This window comes from Dicentrarchus labrax, unplaced genomic scaffold, assembly GCF_905237075.1.
Source record: "Dicentrarchus labrax unplaced genomic scaffold, dlabrax2021, whole genome shotgun sequence".
NCBI classification, from domain to species: Eukaryota; Metazoa; Chordata; class Actinopteri; family Moronidae; genus Dicentrarchus; species Dicentrarchus labrax.
The window spans coordinates 15,852,031-15,872,098 of NW_026136720.1; the positions used below are offsets into that span (position 1 = coordinate 15,852,031).

The following is a 20,068-nucleotide window of genomic DNA, read 5'->3' on the forward strand; positions in this document are numbered from 1 at the left end:
CTCGGATATATGTCATCTATGTGGCATCCAGTTAAATACGTTTTTTTTAGTTGTATCACATATCCTTCCCGCTCGGAGTAGGACTGTAATTCATCTTCCTATTTTTTGCTCTGCTATCTGTGATAGTAGTATATTTAAAAGTGTGTTACCAGGCAGCCAATCACATCAGCTCCTGTAGCTCAATGCCTCCCTCTGATTTTCAGCACTGTGGACAGCATCAGAGAGCGTCACAGAGGGGGCGGGGCTTGTTGAGATAATTACTGTTTTCTGATTGGTGCGTTCAGGCCAGCAACAAATCCCGTTTTTTCCTGTCGTCCTCGGCCCTGGCCGTGCCCGGGCGGGTAAAGCCAACGGAGGGAGGGGGTTTGGGGGTGGGGCGGGCTGGGGGTATGTGCGTAAAGAAAAGACCTTACGTCACGTGACCGTCGCTTACTCCCAAACCCATCATTTGAGGAATAACCGAATAATATATTTCTGTCTGAACCGCGCCAGATCAGACACTCCTCCAGTGTGTATGTTTTTAATGCCGATGAATCCATAGGATGCTTATATTAAAACGACTGGAAAGCTTCTATAGTCTACAATTTACGGACTAAACTGGAGGTAAGGCTTTTTTTATTTTATTATTTTTTTTTTTTAATCGCTGTATTTCATTCATTGCACTCCCATCTAAAGGGGAAGAGGGGGATTAATTAATGTGTTAGAATAAATAAATGGTAGGCTCCAGTAAAAACCTCGACATCTTTATCCCGGGTGGTTTATTGTGAGGAGGTTTTGGGCTTGACCTGCTCGGATGAGGAGGAAGCACCGTGTCGCACAGCCTTGAAGGACGCTTCTCCATCGCTTGTGATCACGATGCACTGTCTCCTACTGCAGCATCACTGCCATCCGCCGAAGGAAACACACATAGGAGACCGTTTAAGGAGCCCAGTGCATTAAAATAAACCGGGATTAGTCCGCATATTCACGGCAGAGATTGCTACATATTGTGGCAGAAAGATGCCCTTCAGAGCTGCACTCACACATCCACCATCATATGCGTTCAACTGTGGGTTACAGACACTCAAATAACGTGGATGATGGTTGATTATAGCTTACTGGCAGGTTAAAGAACTAAACAAACATCTCTACTGTATATAGTCCAATGTGTAGACTCTGTAGGCCTGTAACACGCATCTTTTACCCCCATAGGTTATGATTACATTTTCTGCAAACGCGACAAGGCCACACTGTTTCCCACCGCGCGCATTACACAGCTGTAATGTGTGATCATATTTAAAATCTTATGTTGATTTAATGAGTGATGCACCAGTGGGTGGACACAGTGGAAGTGCTTGGCACCACCTCTAATAATATTATATGAGGATTTAAAGTCTGTCATGGCAGGGTAGTGTGTGCATGCATCCACAGGAAGGCCTATGGAGGATTGTGGCCTGTTACCTACAAGGAGAGCAGTGGGAGAGTGATGTTGCATATAATAAAATAGCTCCATTGTTTCTTTGCAGTTTGGTTTTCAAGGCAGCTGAGATTGAAGTCTGTGTGCCTGTTTGCAAGTGGAGGAAAAATATCAACCGGTCATCATGGCAGGTGAGCTTTCCTTTCTGTTCAGTTACTCAGTATGGATGTGGTTTTTAGAGGCAGCGCACAAAGCTGGCTGTTAATGTGAAATCAACCCTATTTATAAAGCCTAAATTGTAATCTGCCACACAACTGCCTTGACTGGATTTCTTTATACATTTTGTTGTGTGGGCAGCTGCGTTGAACTGTGTCTTTGTATCCTAGAAAACAACTTCCCTCCCCTGCCTCGATTCATCCCACTCAAGCCATGTTTCTACCAAGACTTCAACGAGATCCCAGACCCGCATCGCACCATGTGCAAGAGGCTCTACTATCTATGGATCTGTGAGTGTACCTGCAGTAGAAGTTTGCATAGACAATACATAGAAATAATAATAATAACACTTTTTTACTTATAGAGCGCTTTTCATGATACTCGAAAACATGAAAACATCTTTTACTACAACTCAAGTTTCAGTGTGTATGTTGCTTGCGTCTTGGTATGTTAACCTGTGCACCGCTTCTGTTTATTCATCCCATATCACTTTGTTTTACCAGAAACATTAAAGACACACTACTGTAGCTGTGAGACCAGATTGACCAGTTTCACTGTCTGGCACAAAGCCAGTTTGATATTTCTTCTTCTGCATCGTTTGAAAATACTACGTTTGTTTGACACTTTCTTTTCGCTCGGTGTTTTGAGTCAGAAAATATTCACATATTCACGAACAGGCTGATTTTGATCAAATGGCAGAAAATGACCATTTGGATTTTCATCTAATATTAAAGCAAAATGCCTGGTTTCTGGTTCCTGCTTCTTAAAGGTCCAGTGTGTAACATTTAGGAGGATCTATTGGCAGAAATTAAATGTAATATTTACAGGTATGTTTTCATTAGTGTATAATTACCTGAAAATAGGAATTGTTGTGTTTTTGTTACCTTAGAATGAGCTACCATGTGGCCACCGTAGTTTCTTCAGCCCATTGTTATTCCCAGGTCATCAAATAGAGACGCAAGCGGTGTTCAGTTAGTTGCAATCTGCAATTTCACTGCTAGATGACACTAAATCCTACATACTGGTGTACATTTTAAATGTGAGGCTGCTTTTCCATTGCATATCACTTAAGAATGAAGATTTTTGAATTTTGGTCAGACAAAACAAGTTATTTGAAGACATCTTGGGCTCTTTTCACTTCTTTTCACTGTTTTTTGTGAATACATAGACTAAACAACTAATCTTTTAATGGAATAATTTGGGCAGATTAATCAATAAAGAAAACAATAATTAGTTGCATCCCATAATTGATATTCACATGAGCATCATGGTATCTTTTTCATCATCACATAGGTTCTGCCATTTGAAAACAAGAATGTAAGTCTGGTTAAATGTAGATTAGTTTACACAAAATGTTTGGTACTTGTAGAGTAGAAACAGTGTGCTGTGTGTGCTAAATAAAGTGTAGCTCCTGAATATATTAAATTATTGTAGCTTTAACATAGAACTGAAAGTGTGGTGTTGAGTAGTTGCTGAGATTCATAGTGATTCAGTCCTGCTGAATTGTGAGTAATCCGCCTGTAGGACATTCGCCATGTCATATTTTGGTCATCCCTGCTCCTTCTCTGTGATGTTGACAGTGAATAGTGCCACACTGGCTTTGAACCTGATTGGCTGCTTGGCGTGGATGTGCGGAGGTGGCGGAGCGACCAACTTCGGCATGGCCTTCCTGTGGCTCATCCTCTTCACCCCCTGCTCCTACGTGTGCTGGTTCAGGCCCATCTACAAGGCCTTCAAGTGAGCTGGTTTCCACTCCGAGCAGACGCCACGTTTGTCCCCGCTGTTCTGTTTCTGACACTTATTATTCTCTCTGCGCAGGACCGACAGCTCTTTCAACTTTATGGCTTTCTTCTTCGTCTTCATGGCCCAGGTGGTGATCAGTATTATCCAGACAGTTGGCATTCCTGGTTGGGGAGTGTGGTAAGAACCAATTCACATAATTTTCATACTCATCAAACCATTCAGTGAGTACCCTTTGCGCCCTGTATGCAAGCATCTGCATTTGTCATGTGTCCACATATTTAATAGTCAGATTTTTCCTTAAACGAGGAGTTTGAATGAAAATAAGTGATAATTTGATACTCATCTCTTTTAGAAGTTTAATTTAGAAAAGCCCTCAAATAATGTCCAATATTACCTTAAACCAGGGGTTTTAAAAGTCTGACACTGTGGCCCCACATCAAACAATACTGAGATAACTGTGTGCCCCCCAGAGGGTAAATTTGTTCAAATTCTGGCAAATTGGCTCTATAAGTTTGCAGAATTGGCTATTAGCAGTTCCTGTTTGTAGCGTGCCCTTGGATGTGCAGACAACTGTCACATTACTTTGATACTGAGTTATAAGGAGATATCCTCGGGGAGTGTAAGTCACACTGAATCTTAAAATATATCATATCTTAGTGCTGAGATTTGACTGAGTTAATAATAAGAATAATTAATTGCACCAGCATGCACTTCTCTTTCAACTATATCTTTGCCCAATGTCTCTCCCTCCCAACTAAAACCCCTCCCAGCCCTCCTCCCCCATCTCTCCCGGTTTGAAAACCTCTGCCTTAAAGCAATTATTACTAATATTTATAATCTACATGCAGCCATTTTGTGAGTACGGGGCTACTGGATGAGCACAATGCATTGTCAGAGGTGACAAATGTTACTAACTCTTTTGTTGTTCCCATCAGTGGCTGGCTGGCTACCATAACCTTCTTCAGCACCAACATTGGCTCAGCTGTGGTCATGCTGATTCCCACCATCATGTTTACTGCGGTGGCTGTACTATCTTTCATCGCCCTCACCAAGGTGACCAATTTATTTCTTTTTTTTTCAGTAAAAAGGAAGCATAAATTAATCATTACATTTTTTTTTGTGTTAACCCTAGAATCAGATAACCGTCATTAACGTGGGAGTCTTTCCCATCTTTACGGTTCATCCCGTATGACAGGAACTAGACATAATGGAGTCACTGACTTAAAGGGGACCAAATATTCTCATATCCAGCTCTATATTCTTACTCTGAGCTCTTCACTTTTCAAAAACATCCTAATTTATCTGATACCAACCCTTTATGTGACCACCCCCCATTGACAAGCCATCTCTCTAAGCCTGAAACTTAAGCTAGCCACAATAGCAAGCAAGCTAACATTAGCCAGATAAAACCACAGTGTCTCCATATATTTCACAAGCTTGGCAGTAATGTTAACTTTAACTGTTAGACTCGGTGACTGAGACTGTGTTGTGATGGGTGCCGGTCCTTTGCAGACGTTACCAGGCTCCGTTTATAAGCTAACGTTAGATAGTGTTGCACACTGTAGTGAAGCGGAGAGAGAAGACACTGGTGAGTGTGCATAGAGGTGGAAAATATGACCCACATCCCTACATAGAAACACATAAATGAGCCCACAGGCAACTGAGACGGTTGGTGAAATGTCATTTTGTATACGTTACAACCTGTACACACATTGGCAATAAAAAGTGATTAATACATAAAAAATAATACTTATTTTTAATAAAAATATATGTAACCTTTAAGTATTGAATGCTCAACACACAGATGTTGCACCAATCAAATTACAGTCTGGACAACATCAGCGATACCAAACATTCATGCCACCTGGAGTTCAGTTCGATTTTTTCCTGAAACACAGTAATGATGGTAAAATGCCTTTTGACTTACTTTGCAGGTTCATAACTTCTACCGTGGCAGCGGTGGCAGCCTGGGTAAAGCCCAAGAGGAGTGGGCCTCCGGGGCCTGGAAGAACCCCCACGTCCAGCAGGCAGCTCAGCAGGCGGCAATGGGAGCCGCGCAGGGAGCCGTGCAGCAGAACCAGTACTCAGCAGCTCCTACCTACAACTACGATGACCCGATGTAGGACAAAGAAGGGTGTGGGGGCGGCTCGCCGTGTGGGCGAAATAAAAAAGGGATCAATTAAGAACACAATTCAGAATTAGGTGCCCTTCATTATTACACTGTACAAGCTGAATTCAAACAGAAAAAAGTCATGTTTTTGATGGAAGTGTACTTTTATTGAATTCTGACACACGTGGGAGTCAATCATTTAAGTCAGTTCACATTTAAATCAACAGCCAGTTATTAAAAAGCTGTTGTTTTGTTTTTTTAAATCTCTTATGCTGCTCAATTTTAGCTGGTCAGTGTGTGTGTTGCTTTCAAATGGAGACACATAACATAGCTAAAACCTATACCCTGAGCTTCATCGGTTTATTCAGGTAGGTTCGTCTGTGTTCAGCAGTTACTTCTCTGCCTCTGCCCATGTCACACGTTTGAAACATCTTTTAATGACCATTAATGTATTTTTCTTTTAATGTACTGTATTTGCTATATTGTTAAGTGTTTACTTTCATTAGTCCTGGAGGTCACCAAACACTAAAACATTTGCCCCTCAGTTGATGTACTGCAGTTGCTTGCCATTCAGCTGACAACTCCAGAATAGTTTAATGACTCATTTCCCAGTACAGGAATGGTTCGACAATTTGGGAAATACGCTTATAGCTTACTTTCTTGGCAAGAGTGAGACAAGAAGACCAGTCTCTTGCCTGTATGATAAATATGAAGCATACGATTCTTTTAACAGTGGCCCAGAAGCTCATCGTCTTTTTCTTACTCTGTATGTAAACTTTGTTACTTTTTTTTTTTGTTGAAAAAAGAAAAAGTTGAACTTGGCCAAAATCCCGACAACAGAACCAACATTTCAAAATATAGAAAATGTAAACGATTACAGGATGAAGATGAATAAAAAAGTATGAAATAATTTGTCTCTAACATAATTTAAATCAGAAGACATTTGCTGGAAGCATTATCTAGCACAAAATATATGACGAGCGTATTTTCCCTACTCGGTTTTTGAGTTAAAACTTTAAAATATGAAAGAAAAACCCTATGCAGTTCATGTTTTGGTGACCTGATAGTTTTTTCCGACTGATGAGAAGTTGCCCTGCGTCAATGAACCTTCCAGTTTGATTCAACCTTTTTCTTTTTTTTTACATTCTCAGGAAAGGTGTTGATAGCTGGTTTTAAATTCCACCTGTGAAGCCCTTTGAGTGTCAACGTATGGGGCTTTTGTCTCCGTTTATCGCAATTATTCAACCATTCAGGGTGTTTGGTTTTGTCATTACACACCGGTTATGTGTTTAGCAAGTTGATTTCAGTGAAATAAAATTATTATTACATGTTAAAGTGAAAGCACATGCAGTATTTAGGGTTGCTATTCGTTGGATAAAACATTCCAGATCAACATTGTACAGGTTAAACGTGAGAGAAAACCAAAACACTTGGACATACAGTAAATATTAATAATCATTGTTGTAGGTGGTCATAGCATTGTATGAAGTGATGGATGTTTTCCCCCTTTGGCAAATTCTCCCACTTACCCCCTACATGTTAATGCTTAAATGACTAATTGTCTCTGAAGCTCTGGATTTCAGGCCTTAGTGTGTCATTCTGTGGCTGTTGGTGTTATTCTATGAGTAGGTGTAATATGATATTTATATAAAAGAAAATAGAATATAAAATAAGCCAATTATTTCTTTATGATGTGAAATTGAAAGAGAGAATATTTGTGCGTAGCCCTCGGGAGGCCCGACAGTGTCATATTGAGTTCAGTGAAAAGATTTTGCCTCGTGTCACTCAAGTCTTCTCTGAAAACTTCCAGATTCAGTATATGGTTAATGCAGTAATGCAGTACTAGACTTGAAAAAGATGTGAAGATACGTATCTGAATGCTCGTTATTTCAAAAACCTGTGAGTTGTCTTGTCTGATTGTGATGATGTGGTATTCAGTAGGATGTTTGTTTTACTTTTTTGTTGTTTTTTTGTACCTTATTTTGTGTATTTTGGATGACGTGTGAATGAAGTTGAAGCACATGTTTGTTGTGTCTTTCCATGGCTGTGGGTAAAAGATACGTTTTTTTTTTAAAACTATAATTTTTCTTGTTTGAACATTTTAAGTAATGTTTGCACTAGGTTACCTGTTGACATCCGTGCAAATTAAATTCACAGTGAATCACAGTGGAGCAATACTAACATAAATATATTAGACAGTAGAATTATTAGGAACAAGTGGGGTCCTGTTGTGCAGGCCTTCAAATATAGACTTTGAAAAGTAACGAACCATAACATAAATTGAAAAATGGGCCTATTTTCAAGTTGGACACCACTAGTATAAATTGCATAACATTTTCACCAGCAGATGCACACACGGTAGTTATGAAGTTTAATCCTGTAAACCGTACTATTCACACGCTCATCTGTCAATAAATGCACAGTTTAGCTGATCAGTTCTACAAAGTAAAGTGTAAAGTATGCACAAAGATGAACCAACAAGCTACGTTTCTCTGTGTGTAGTAAGTTATCATGGTCTTTGGTGAATTTTGGATCAGTCAAAACGTTTTTCCATGTGTACATACAACACAGTTAATGTGAGTATGGGAATAACAGCTGTATAGTTATTGTGTAGCAGGAACTGCAGAGTTAATGCTCATTTCATTTTGCTGTATCAAAGCTTCTGAAAGCCATTTCCCATTAACTCCATGTTCCCACATGTAGTGTATGTTGTTTGATATGTATTATCATGTACTATATCACAACTAGATATTAATATATTATTACTTGAGGTGAGGAAAATATTTGCCATGGATAAACACATTCGGTAGAAACATGCTCTAATTAGGTGAATGAAGTGTTTGAGGAGGCTGTGTCTCCATGAGTGAAGTAAATGAGGAATACATTTTTGTGTATTACTTTTGTATTATTTGGTCTTACCCTAATAGATATTAAACAGTTCTTGTTGCATTGTGTTTTGTTATTTGATGTGTTTGCATACTGGTCTAAACACACCAGCTAGAATTTCCCATATGTTGCCGTAGACGTAGAAACATGAACCTCCGTATTAGGTGACTTTTAGGTTTAAAAGATTAGAGTTCTCCTTTTAATTTATACCAAATGACGTAGTCCTTTCCAAAAAATGTTCCAGGGAAAATAAATTTAAAAAATCTCAAAATGTTGGTTAAAACCTGACTGAAGAAAGTCCGATGTGGCTTTGCAGGGCTCTAACACAGGAAACATCACCAATTCAATTTTTTTAATATATTGTTTTGGGGGCGTTTTGCCTTTATTGGATAGGACAGCTTAAGATGGACAGAAAAGGGGGGAGTGAAAGAGGGGATGACATGCAGCGAAGGGCCACAGGTCAGATCTGGACCCATGGCCGCTGCAGCAAGGACTCAGCCTTGGTACATTCATTTTTAGATGAAACTACGTGATACATTACTCTTTTCAAATGAAGAACAGTTTTATACATAATCAAATCAGTATGAAAGTTGTATCAGCAGCAACTTTTTTTATTCACTTAAAATATCAATATCAGACCAATATCTCTACAATCCATTAAGATATCAGTGGAAACTCATATATTTTATATATTCTACTGACTCAAATAATACACAGGGAAACCAGTAAAACAGCAATAATCTTAAAATTCTTTATTCATAAACTTGATGCAAGTTTACAAATTACTGTACATGGTCAAAATTTCTTCAAATGGAAAATGAAAAATAAAAGAAAACCAAAGCGAGCCAACAGTGTCAGACATGATCATCTGTTTGTTGGTGCCAGAAAATGAATTAAAAAAATTGAGATAAATGAACATTTTCAACACACAGTCCAGTTAGAGAAGCGTGCAAGTCTATTCACCACAGCATGACTATCAAAGTTCAATCATCTCTTAATATCCCCCTCTGACCACTTTTTGGCATTTTGGAGGGAGGCGATCATCCAGGTGGATAAATGCTCCGTAGTGGGGGAGGTTGTACTTAAAACCTTTAAAAGTTTAAGGTCCAACTTTTCCTCGCCCCTTTAGAGGTGAGGACACTTCTTGATACCCGATCGTCCCTCCCCCCTCAGCTTTATCAGACATGTAACAACAGGATGTGGAGCAGTGTGGCAAGAGAGAAAACAAAAACATTTTCCTGACTTTAAAATACTTATCTTAGAATGTGTTTGTTGTTATAATTGACCTCTCCAGGCACATTGGTGCCAGTTGTGCAAATGTTTTTATCAGGAATATTTAAAAAGAAATACTACAGTGGGTGTTGATGAACTATTACACGTGATGGTCATCATGCTACTGCAATCCTGTTAAAATGGCATCTTTCTGTAAATGTCCTTCTTCTTACATTACTTAAATTAAAAGAAACATGTGGCCCGTAATATTGTAAAAGCTCATTACATTTCCTGTTTTTTGACATCAGATGTGTGTGAGTAAGCCTAAACATCAGTGGTACAGAGCGTTAATCAATCCCAGAAAATAACCCAAAACCCAACATGTACAGATTCCCCTCCTAAGTATTGTTTGTTACCTGAGTTGCCATTCAAACATACTTTTGCAGACAGTGTTAACAAATAAACTGCAAAAGAGCCAACTGATAGATACAGTGTGTGTCATGTAATATGGGGAACCGGTAGTACTGATGATGTACTACAGTATATTGCATGGTCAGAGTTAAAACGTACAGAGTTTCAGGTCAGTTCTCGTCACGCTATAAATAATCCTTCTTGTTACACACCAAAAGCAACACTGAAACACATCTGTGGTATATTGTTGTGGCAGAGGAAGACCCGCAAATAGTGGATGTTTAACCCCTGAGAGGGGCTGAATCCAGCTGCATGTGACGTCATGTAACAGGTTAGCAGTTTCAAATCCAAACTGGGGAGGGGCAAACCACTACAATCGATGTATGTCAGGAAGATATGACTTACATATTTCCTGCATAAGTGGGCAGGATGATAAAAGAAATCAAATCAAACACCTTTAATTTATTCCCTCTATAAAACCATTCCCATCACAGTGGCTGTAATTAAATCCCACTATGTTTTATAACGGCGGTTGAGATGTGGCTCCTGTGCGACATGCTGTTAAAGGTCAAGTGTGTAACATTTAGGCAGAAATGCAATTGAATATTTAAAGGTATGTTTCCATTGGTGTATAATCACGTGAAAATAAGAATAGTTGTATTTTCGTTACCTTAGAATGAGCCTTTTCTATCTACACACCGCGGGTTACATTCCACGGAGTCCGCCATGTTACGACTGTAGCCCAGGAGGGACAAACGTTGGCTCTAGATAAGGGCGTTTGCTCTGGGGAAGGTGAAACAAGGGAGCTATTTGCAACTTCACCACTAGATGCCACTAAATCCTACACACTGGACCTTAAACCTTGCACACACACATTAATTTTCAGCATCAAACTAGCCATCAACCTCTACAGCTATAATCAATAGAAAGACCAATAACCAGGCTGAACACTTGCAGGGCTGATGTGTTAACAGAAATAAGGCAAAAAGAGCTCTTTAGCTTCAACATTAAGTCTGTTAGATCTTCCAAAATGAGGCCATAATGCTCATTGTATCATCTTCTGGTAAAAATATACCTATGCATTCCCAAGATATGCAATGTGCAGATTCTGATATTTTTCATGTCCTTTGGCCTGGCTTCGTTATTAACCACTATTGGATTTGTTTACCAATAACAGTTTATAATCTTAGTTTGATAACAGTGTAACATTTTGATTCTGCTTGGCTGAATATTCTTCACACATTTTAAAAAGTAAGAGCTAAAAGATACCGAGTGGTAGGTCGTCTCAATTTAAAGATTAGCTTCCAAAATATGAAAATTGGCTCATTTATTTTCTAATATGCTCAAATAATATTTGTATTTATGTACCAAAGGGGAAGAAAACACAATTGCAGTCAATAAAAACAGGTGCAGTGAGGTGCCACTTCAAGAGCTTCAGTATCAATCTTCTTTTAAAATTCCCATTTAAAGAGGGGTAACTGACTGTTTGTGAAGCCCACTTTGTCAAAGCAGCTAAAGAAAAAGCATTTTCCCACATTTAAAGGGAGAAAAGTTTTTTTTTTTTTTTTAAAGACAAATGAGCATATTTAGAAAACAGGGCTAGTGATACCCTCACATCATCATCCTCCACTCTAAAACACTGAGGGGAGAAGCCAAGTGATACCAGAATAAAGTCTTTCCTGGAGTGGGGTGAAGGAATACTTGTCTGATGAGCCAGCGAGATGGTTTCCGCGAGAAAGATGATATATCCCCGGTTAAGTCAGAGGGGGAGGGGGGAATATTCCAAAGAAAACAAGATACTTTGACCCAAAGACATGTTCTCAATGCATAGTGGTAGAAGCTCCTTATCCATCCTCTTTAGGTGGTGTGTACCAGCCTGTAAAAACAGAAAGAAAAACCCCTTTGCCAATGGATCCATACCACTGTGTGTCTACTGGGCCCCAATCATTTAAAAAGATTTACTCACCATTCTTTTCATGAATCTGCACAAGGGATTTGTACGACTGTTGTGCTCTGGCAAGATTGTACTGGTTCTGAAATACAGATAATGTTGTGTCAGACAGACATTGCTCAGTGTGCAGTAGGAACTACAAAAACAATAAATCATCAGTCAATGAAAAAGACAAAATGTTATATTTTACTTTACACTTGGCAGGGGAATATTATCAAATGTCATTCCCCATCTTTCTACCTTCCATAATTTTTACAACTGGCTCCCATAAAGAAATAAAACTGATGTAAATGTGTGCAACTATGTCAGTAAACTGTGTCTGTGAAAATAGCCTCTACAGGTCGGTTCCCTGCAGTAACGGCAGCTGAAGTTACACAGAAAGCACAAGGACGCTGCCATCGCTCTTCCTGTCACACATAAAGTGACATAATCAGCACATATTACACATTCAGCGGGGCAACAAGCTGTTGTAGAATTTATCTGGGAAGATGAGATCCACAAAGTATCTGTGGCTCAAGTGTACTAAATTGCATCTATTTTATCTGGATATTCTTGTCACTTGATTTTTCTACTAAAACAAAACAAGACTGCTACACAGTTAGCGTGTCTAAGGGTCTCAGTACGCCTCAAACGTGTTTAATCGTCCAACAGCATCTGAAACCCCCTCCCACTCAAAATGTTTTAGACAACCACCGGTCCTGTGTACAACCGTGTGCATCATCATGATCATAAAAGCCTTTGAGGAACAACTGTCCCAAAGCGTGCCTGGTTATATTAATAGGATTCATTGCATCTCCAGCCTCTTTCTTTCTGACAGCGGCCCTCCCTTCAAATGCGGCCGTTTGAAAACATCTAGAAACACTTTTGCCTTTACACGTGGTCGACCGACACGCCGAGAGCTGACTTATGACATCAATTACCTTATTGGCTCCAAACTGCACCCTGGCTTTTCCTTTAACCAGAGTCGCATTTATCTGCATAATGACAGACTCTATGGAATAGGCACTGCTCCAGCCCTGGAAAAAACAGAAAACCTTCAATTCTGTTGTTGAAGTAGAGGGAAATTACGTCATAAGATGCATTAAACTAATTTACATACCTGTTTTGTGAGAAGCTCCATGCACAAGGCCCCTCCTCCTAGAACGTAACTGAAATGAAAACATAAAGATTCAGTATTATGGAAGAGTATTAAATATTATATACTAATGCAGGTGTGTAAATTTGATTAAGAAAGTGTTCACTTGACCTTTTGCAAATTTGTTGTGCTTCAAATTCATTTCACAATGATTTGCCTTGTGGGAGAGATTTGGATTTTTGCAAAGAGGCAATTTGAATCTAGAAACGGTTGTGAATGAAACTTTTGGATGTGCCAAGAAATTCAAGCAGTAATTTCCAGGCAAATATGTTTATGCCTATTATTAATAATCAGAACCCTTAAAAAATCTGTATGATTTGAGATGCATGATGGAATTGTATCACAGTGTTAAAGCATTGAATGAATTGCCAATAAGTCTCGTTCAAATGCGTTTGAAAGCCTAATTGCACTCGTTTATGACAATCCTTTTATTTTACGTTTAAGAGTCAGAGACGATAATTTGCAGCCAGTCATAAGCAAACCACATAGCCTGTACTACGCAGCATAAAATGGCATAAAATAAAATCTCTGCACCTAAAAGCATAAGGTGATTCATCAAAGGATCTGACATCCGCTTTGTAAGCAAGCAAAGCACAGTATGACCACATCTGCAACAGCTGCAAGCACAACAAATGCTGTGAAACATTAGTTAGTACTTCACATGGTTTTAAATTTCCATCAATTAATACTGTGAATAAATCTCCCAAGTCCAAAATCCATCTCAAAATTGTGCGCACAACAAATGTGGACCAAGTTCCAGTAAGTGAATACTTCCTTCAAAGGATTTAATTTGCAAACTGGGCAGGGGGAGATCACTACACACTCACCCTCCGGAGAGCACGGGTGAGACAACCCGTACAAAAGGTGGGTCAAAAGGAAAATTATCCTGTTATATGAAGAAAAGAAAACCTTGAGTCTCGAGAAAACTCCTCCTCCTCCAAACAGAACAATATGACAAATATTATCACGGGACTCACTTTATAAGAGAAATTGAGCAGAATGTAGTCCACTCCTTCCTTTTCTTTTAAGACCTGCAAATCACTATGTAATGGACTGTCTGGGTCTACCCTGTAATGGAGAACAGCACGTTAAATCCAACAGAAAACAAAATATAACACAATATTTAAAGTTGGAAAATTTTAAAAGTAAATGAATGTGACAACTTACGTCCTTAACTTGACATGCCATTCATAAAGGCTGTCACTGACTAGTTCGACTGAATAAATACCTGTGAAATAAGTGACACGAACACAGAGCTTTACTTAAATCTGCTGGTAAGATGTTAAAACGATCAAAGTCACCACTGTAGGGAAATTTGTCATTGTAGTCACCCGTCTTGTAACTCTGTGATCTGTAGATCTCCCTGAGTTCCTTCATTAGGCGGTCTGAGGCTTGCACAGAGCCAGACACTGCACCCTGCAAAACAAATCCCAAAAGGTGAATCACACAGATGGTTGGGCACCAGAACAAATAAGAAGAAACAGTGTACTACAGAGGTAGACAGGGCTACATCAGGGCAATCAGAGAACTCCTGTCTATTTCTCTTTCTTTCTGTTTATCGACAGTGGGCATTTTCAGCACTTGAAAGGACAACAAACTCTCCAGGAACATTTCTACTATAAGCCCATAAAGCTTCCCCGTGCAGTAATGATACCAGTAATTTAAACATGTCTGAATTTATAGAATCTGAATAAATCAAGCAATTTCAGTCCAGTTTTGCATTAAGTTTGGATCATTACACCAATTACAGTCTGGTGTTTTGTTCCTGATTGCAAAAATGACACATTCAGAACTGAAATGATTTCATGTTTCCAGCTTCCATCTTCTCCTTAACTGTTGGGGCCACTGTGTTTCCTGATAATGTTGCGCTGCAGTGGAAGTTGAGAGAAAACTAAACTTTTTGCTGGACAGCTTAGCATTTTTCCCTGCTGGAGCCCTCTGCGACAGCAGCCACACTGTGTCAGCAATGAAAGGAACGATGAGTCTGCGTTTTAGACGATGCGCTGCTGTTGATCTGAGCATGGTCAAACTGACTGAAAATGAAATGTGTCAGAAGGAATAAAATAGAAGAATTTATGTCCAGTGGCTGTAGTATAAGCCAATGGTGCTGTGAAACTATCCAGGACTAGAGCTGGGTTCCAATAAATACATTTACATTTTGCCAAATGGCTCCTGGTTGGCAAAAATTTACAGATTTGGTAAACTTCAACGTTATTAAATCTCTTATTGAACGCTTTATCTCTCCTCGCTCATCTTATTAGTGAAGAGCAGAAAACATTTGATCCATCCCGTTTCAGGTTGGATTCACAGGTTCTGAACATTATTTGGGATGCCACTAAGAGTAACGTGTTTAGGCCTTCTCAGCAAACAAAAGGTGATAACAGCTCTAAATCAACTCTTTGAGTTTTAGTTATTTAAACCTTCAGTTACCTACAAATGTGAAGTATAATTAGATTTGATATGGTATTTGAAAGGATTTGGATTCAATAAGTGAATTTGATACTGACTTTAGATTAAATAAAATGCTGTTAACTTTCAAAAGAGAATTTACAAGGGAAAGTGGCGCCACTTTTCCTCTATTACAGTCACAAAAACACAATAAAGAAAAACATGAACTGAACGAGCACTTACATTCAAGTGATCTTGTCTCTGGTTTTTACGAATCTTCTCCAAGATGGCCAGATTTTCTTTTTCTATCCCGTCATCTTCTGACTTTTTTCCATCTGCTGGCTCTTCTTCTTTCATGTCATAATGGTCCAGGTCTTGGTCCAGGTCAATGTCCTGCTGTCAGTGTATCAATTATGTTTAGAAACGGGACGTAAAATGAATTGGACCATTAAACTATAAATATTATGAACTGTCATAAATACACATAGGTACCTCTCCCATTTCTTCCTCCTCTTCCTCTTCAGATGTCACCTCATCCGGTGGCCCATGCTGTAGTGTGGTGAAACATTGTGAGTTGACAAACACTGAGTTGACAAAGTCAGGAAAGAGACATTGAATGTTACACATGTTTCAGTTCAGTACCTTTCGCTCTTGGGTAATTGGGCCAGCAGGCAGAGGCTGGTCGAGCATTTCTACATCTGGATGTTGCGGCAGGTTGTAAAGCCGACAGAGATCGCAGATGAGGCGCTTCAACTGCTGAAGAAGCTGCGGGGGAAATCAACAAGATAAAACATGAATAATGACAACCAAACTGCCACTGAACGATTCTACCAAGTTTCCACTGTTATAGTACTGAACGTATGTGACATTGACCACGTGAAGCCAACTTACCAATGTGCTGCCTTTCCTCACATCCTCTAAGCGCTCCAACACTTCAGTCAGACTAGGATCATCAGAGTCAACAAACCATATTGGGGGTGTTGAGGGATAAGATTCCTGCAACAGAGGCAACAGTAGGACAAAGAAATTTAGCCAATCGTAATTTTATGTTAACAGCTGTATTGTCAGCAATACTGAAAGGGAAACCTCATAAATATAAAATGTTCAAGTTTATTCCAAAGCTATAAATGATTTCAGACCAAATATCTGAGCCCACACAAACCACCCACTGTACAAAAATATTTATCTCCTGCAATTCTCGTACTTCCTGATCTCAGTTTACTTTATTCTACCGAGGGTCCAAAATATTAAATTCTCTGCCTTTACAGTTTTTGAATTTGTTGTCACAGCAATTTAAAAGATGGATGAAACCATTTCTTCTAACCAAACAATATTTTCCATGCATGTAATTTCTGAATATCACTTGTTTTGTTTGTCTTATGAAAAGTCGGGATTCTTGAACACTTTGCTGTAATTATTTCTTATAATATGCTGCCTTGAGAATACCACTTTCTATGCCCCTGCAGCCTTTTTAGGCAATTCTCCTTCACAGTCTGTTGCAATTCATATATTCTGTTTTTTAAAGTTTTTTTTATATGTTTAAATAAACAAACAAACAAACAAACTGTAGAGCAAGAGAATCTCCATTACTGGATGAAAAGTGGCTGAGTGCTGCGCTGAATGTTAAATTAGACTTTAATACAGTTGTTAAATCATGTATGGACTTCAGTTTAGGTGACTGAAGATGCAAGAGACAATTCTGCATTATAAAAAGGGATAATTCTTCATCCCAGAAGATTATGGTATGGTATCGGGGAAAGACTACAGCTGGGCTGTTGTGTAGTCTAGCAGGCAACCTCAAATGGTACGTACGGTATGTAATGCATTAGTAATACTGGTCAGGGGTACGGATCCCATGTTCAAATTCCAGAAAGGAAAATACCACACATATTTATACTGTGCATCAACAACACAGCTTTATCTCCAGTGAATATGAGTTTAAGTAGCTTGAGTGACAGACTTTGGCTGATGTGAAGCATCACTGATTGTTTGATTTTTCCGACACTTCTGTTTTATGAAGCGTCAGATCTGCCGGCGCTTGCAGAAAAATTGGAGCCATAACTATGTCTTGTATTTTGAAGTGAATGCTATGTACGAGTAGAAAATCGGTCTTTACAGTAATTCAGACATAAACAAGGCAAAACTGTTGTTGTCGTCTCGCATCTGTGGAAATGTTTGGAGTTATGTGTCCCTCCTGATGACTGCATGAACGAGGTATAAGTCACTGACATTTGGGTTCAGATAAAAAGCTGCCAGACATTCAACATTTCAACTATCTCTATATTAGGGCTGCACAATTACTGGAAATATTATCGAAATCACAACACGGCCAGGTGCAAAATCCAAATCACAGAAGTTTTATTTTTTGATAAAAGGTAAAATGTGTCACCAAACAGCATTATAATGAAGTACTGTAGTGCTGCAGAGATGCCCTGGCCTACCTAACCCTAAAAAAACATGTTTGTTAAATACAGACCAAAAGATGTCACTTTTTTTGGTCAATGAAAATGAAAATTGTGATGCAAAAACTATTGTTCCCACTAATCGGGAATCAAATTTGCAATGGTAATATATGTCAAAATAGCAGTTTACTGTATCGTGCAGCCCTACCCCTTTCTTTTCTGGGATCTATCACTAACCACCATTAAGCGAAATTCAAGTAGCATTAAATCACATCTCATTAAACTTATAAATGACATCCCCAGTGGAACAATCACCACAGATAACGAAGGCCCTACTCCCAGGAAGTGCATATTTTGCATCTCTACCTGCTCTTCCTATAACTGGGTGGCTAAATCAGGTGGGTTCAGCTAATCAAGTGCTGGTGACCACATATGATACAGCTAATCATACGTAGGGGAAACATCCAGGTATTGTGGGTACCCAGGGGGCAGCATAGACTGAACTAAGTGGTGGTCTTTTACTTACTTACTTACTCACCTCTCATTGAGTGTGAAGATTGTCATGCTGGATGTACTCTGGTTTCTTTAATATTGAGCTGACTCAAATGTGATGCAGACTGACTCAGCTTGAGTTTCAACATGACATGACTATCAAAACAACAAGCCTGTCTGTGTCCCCCAAAACGAGCACAAGTGTGTGTGTGTGTGTGTGTGTGTGTGTGTATGTTTTTCTCAGAGATGAGGATGTGGTGTGTGTGTGTGTGTTTTGTGCCACCATGCTAGTGACTCTCAGGCGTTAGAGACATCACCTACACTAAGTTAATGATGGTGAACATCATGTGTTTTACACGTTTGTAGATGATTTACTTTTACTTATAAAAACGTACACACACACACCACTTCAGGGGAGTTGGTGTTGATAAAAAAAAGGCCCATCTGACGTTATCTACGTTGAATCAATGTATACACAGCCAAGTCCACGTTATTAGTTGGTTGAAAAGACAAAGTAGACATTATATAGCTGTTCTACATATTTTAGTGTCCTGATAAAAGGAGCATTAACGATGTCTTTAATATTTGTTCGTCCGAGGGATCGGTCTATTTACTGAAAAAGGCAGAAAACACAGTGGAACAACATCCCATTAAACCGCCTGTATGTTAACGATAAAGATGATTAAGGCTCATTTAGCGGTGTTACGCCTGTTCACACAAACGTGTGCTTTAGTAAATTATACTTTAAAAAAAAAACAGATGTGATGTTGCAAAAAAAAAAAGAAACCCCGCCACCTTATTCCTAAAGCTAAATATCGTTAAGATGAAACTAGATACTCCGGTTGAGTAGTTACAAAGTTAGCAGTCGTAGTACCGCAGAACAGTAACGCAGTTATTTTGGCTAACAAGACAAGCTAGCTGAAGCTACCGCAGCGTACTTACTAACCGAGGTTTTCTCGTGTAACTCAAAGTGAATTTAATACTGGAGAAGGGGGAGGGGGGGCTGTGTTGTTTCCTTTAGTCAACATTGTTGCGTCCGTCTCGGTGGCTGAACGCGTAATGGAAATAAAAAGACTTTTATTCGTATATAATTTGTAAACACGGAACCCCTCCGCGGAATGATTTGGTTTCAGTTGATAGTCAGTGGCTGGGTTAGCTTGTGCGCAGGGCTGGCCTGGACTCACCGTGATGTTGCAGTGAATGATCAGCAGCTTCTCTCCTGTTACGTTGAATTGGCAACTGAGTTCGTCGGGTTTCCAGTCTATTATTCTGAATCGTTCGTGGTTTTGGTCAAAGATTGACTCCAGAAACTTCAATTCGGCCTTCAGCCCCGAAACCGACATCTTCTACTCATCTCATACCACCAGGCCGCTGGCAGAGGGGAAGTCGGGGCGGGATGTGACCGCGCAGTTGAGTCGGGTCTACGGATCTCGCATGTTAGCGTGAGAACAACAACAAAGGGCTGGAGGGTGAGGTTCATGATGTACACCATCAGGAGTATTTGACACTCACTCAACTTTTATTTAATTTGAATGTGCTTTTCATTAAATATGTTTATTATATTATATACTTTAGAAATAAAAAAAAATGTGTTATGTTATTATTAATATGATTTTATTTGGCACTCATTTCATGTTCACATTATAAAGGAAGATGAAAACATTCTTGACAACGTATAAAATAAATATATAAGTATATAATATACAAGCAAACAAGACCGTGTGGA

At 39.2% G+C, this 20,068-nt stretch overlaps 2 protein-coding genes across 2 annotated transcripts; one reads left to right on the forward strand and one right to left on the reverse strand.

Moving 5' to 3' along the window:
- Positions 1 to 396: 396 nt before the first annotated feature.
- scamp5a (secretory carrier membrane protein 5a) lies at positions 397 to 8,412 on the forward strand. Its single transcript, XM_051383056.1, has 7 exons — positions 397 to 603; positions 1,506 to 1,587; positions 1,783 to 1,902; positions 3,193 to 3,349; positions 3,431 to 3,532; positions 4,291 to 4,408; positions 5,290 to 8,412. Exons 2-7 carry the CDS (start codon positions 1,581 to 1,583, stop codon positions 5,476 to 5,478), a joined length of 693 nt encoding a protein of 230 aa, XP_051239016.1. The 5' UTR covers positions 397 to 603; positions 1,506 to 1,580; the 3' UTR covers positions 5,479 to 8,412.
- Positions 8,413 to 9,088: 676 nt separating this feature from the next.
- LOC127353642 (ubiquitin-conjugating enzyme E2 Q2) lies at positions 9,089 to 19,772 on the reverse strand. Its single transcript, XM_051383054.1, has 13 exons — positions 19,527 to 19,772; positions 16,340 to 16,444; positions 16,091 to 16,213; positions 15,941 to 15,997; positions 15,692 to 15,844; positions 14,392 to 14,476; positions 14,228 to 14,288; positions 14,038 to 14,128; positions 13,888 to 13,946; positions 13,025 to 13,073; positions 12,846 to 12,941; positions 11,941 to 12,007; positions 9,089 to 11,850 (listed from the first exon to the last, which is right to left on the reverse strand). The coding sequence occupies exons 1-13, from the start codon at positions 19,683 to 19,685 to the stop codon at positions 11,819 to 11,821; spliced, it is 1,137 nt and encodes a 378-aa protein (XP_051239014.1). The 5' UTR covers positions 19,686 to 19,772; the 3' UTR covers positions 9,089 to 11,818.
- Between the last annotated feature and the right edge of the window lie 296 nt (positions 19,773 to 20,068).

Bases quoted from the DNA above. Each gene is read 5' to 3' on its own strand.
- scamp5a (XM_051383056.1), top strand. The intron at 3,350-3,430 runs GTGAGCTGGTTT...CTCTCTGCGCAG, and splicing joins CCCATCTACAAGGCCTTCAA to GACCGACAGCTCTTTCAACT. The intron at 4,409-5,289 runs GTGACCAATTTA...CTTACTTTGCAG, and splicing joins CTTTCATCGCCCTCACCAAG to GTTCATAACTTCTACCGTGG.
- LOC127353642 (XM_051383054.1), bottom strand. From the start codon at position 19,685: ATGTCGGTTTCGGGGCTGAAGGCCGAATTGAAGTTTCTGGAGTCAATC. The intron at 14,289-14,391 runs GTGACTACAATG...CTTATTTCACAG, and splicing joins ATCACAGAGTTACAAGACGG to GTATTTATTCAGTCGAACTA. The intron at 12,008-12,845 runs GTAATTGATGTC...TCTGTATTTCAG, and splicing joins TGCAGTTTGGAGCCAATAAG to AACCAGTACAATCTTGCCAG.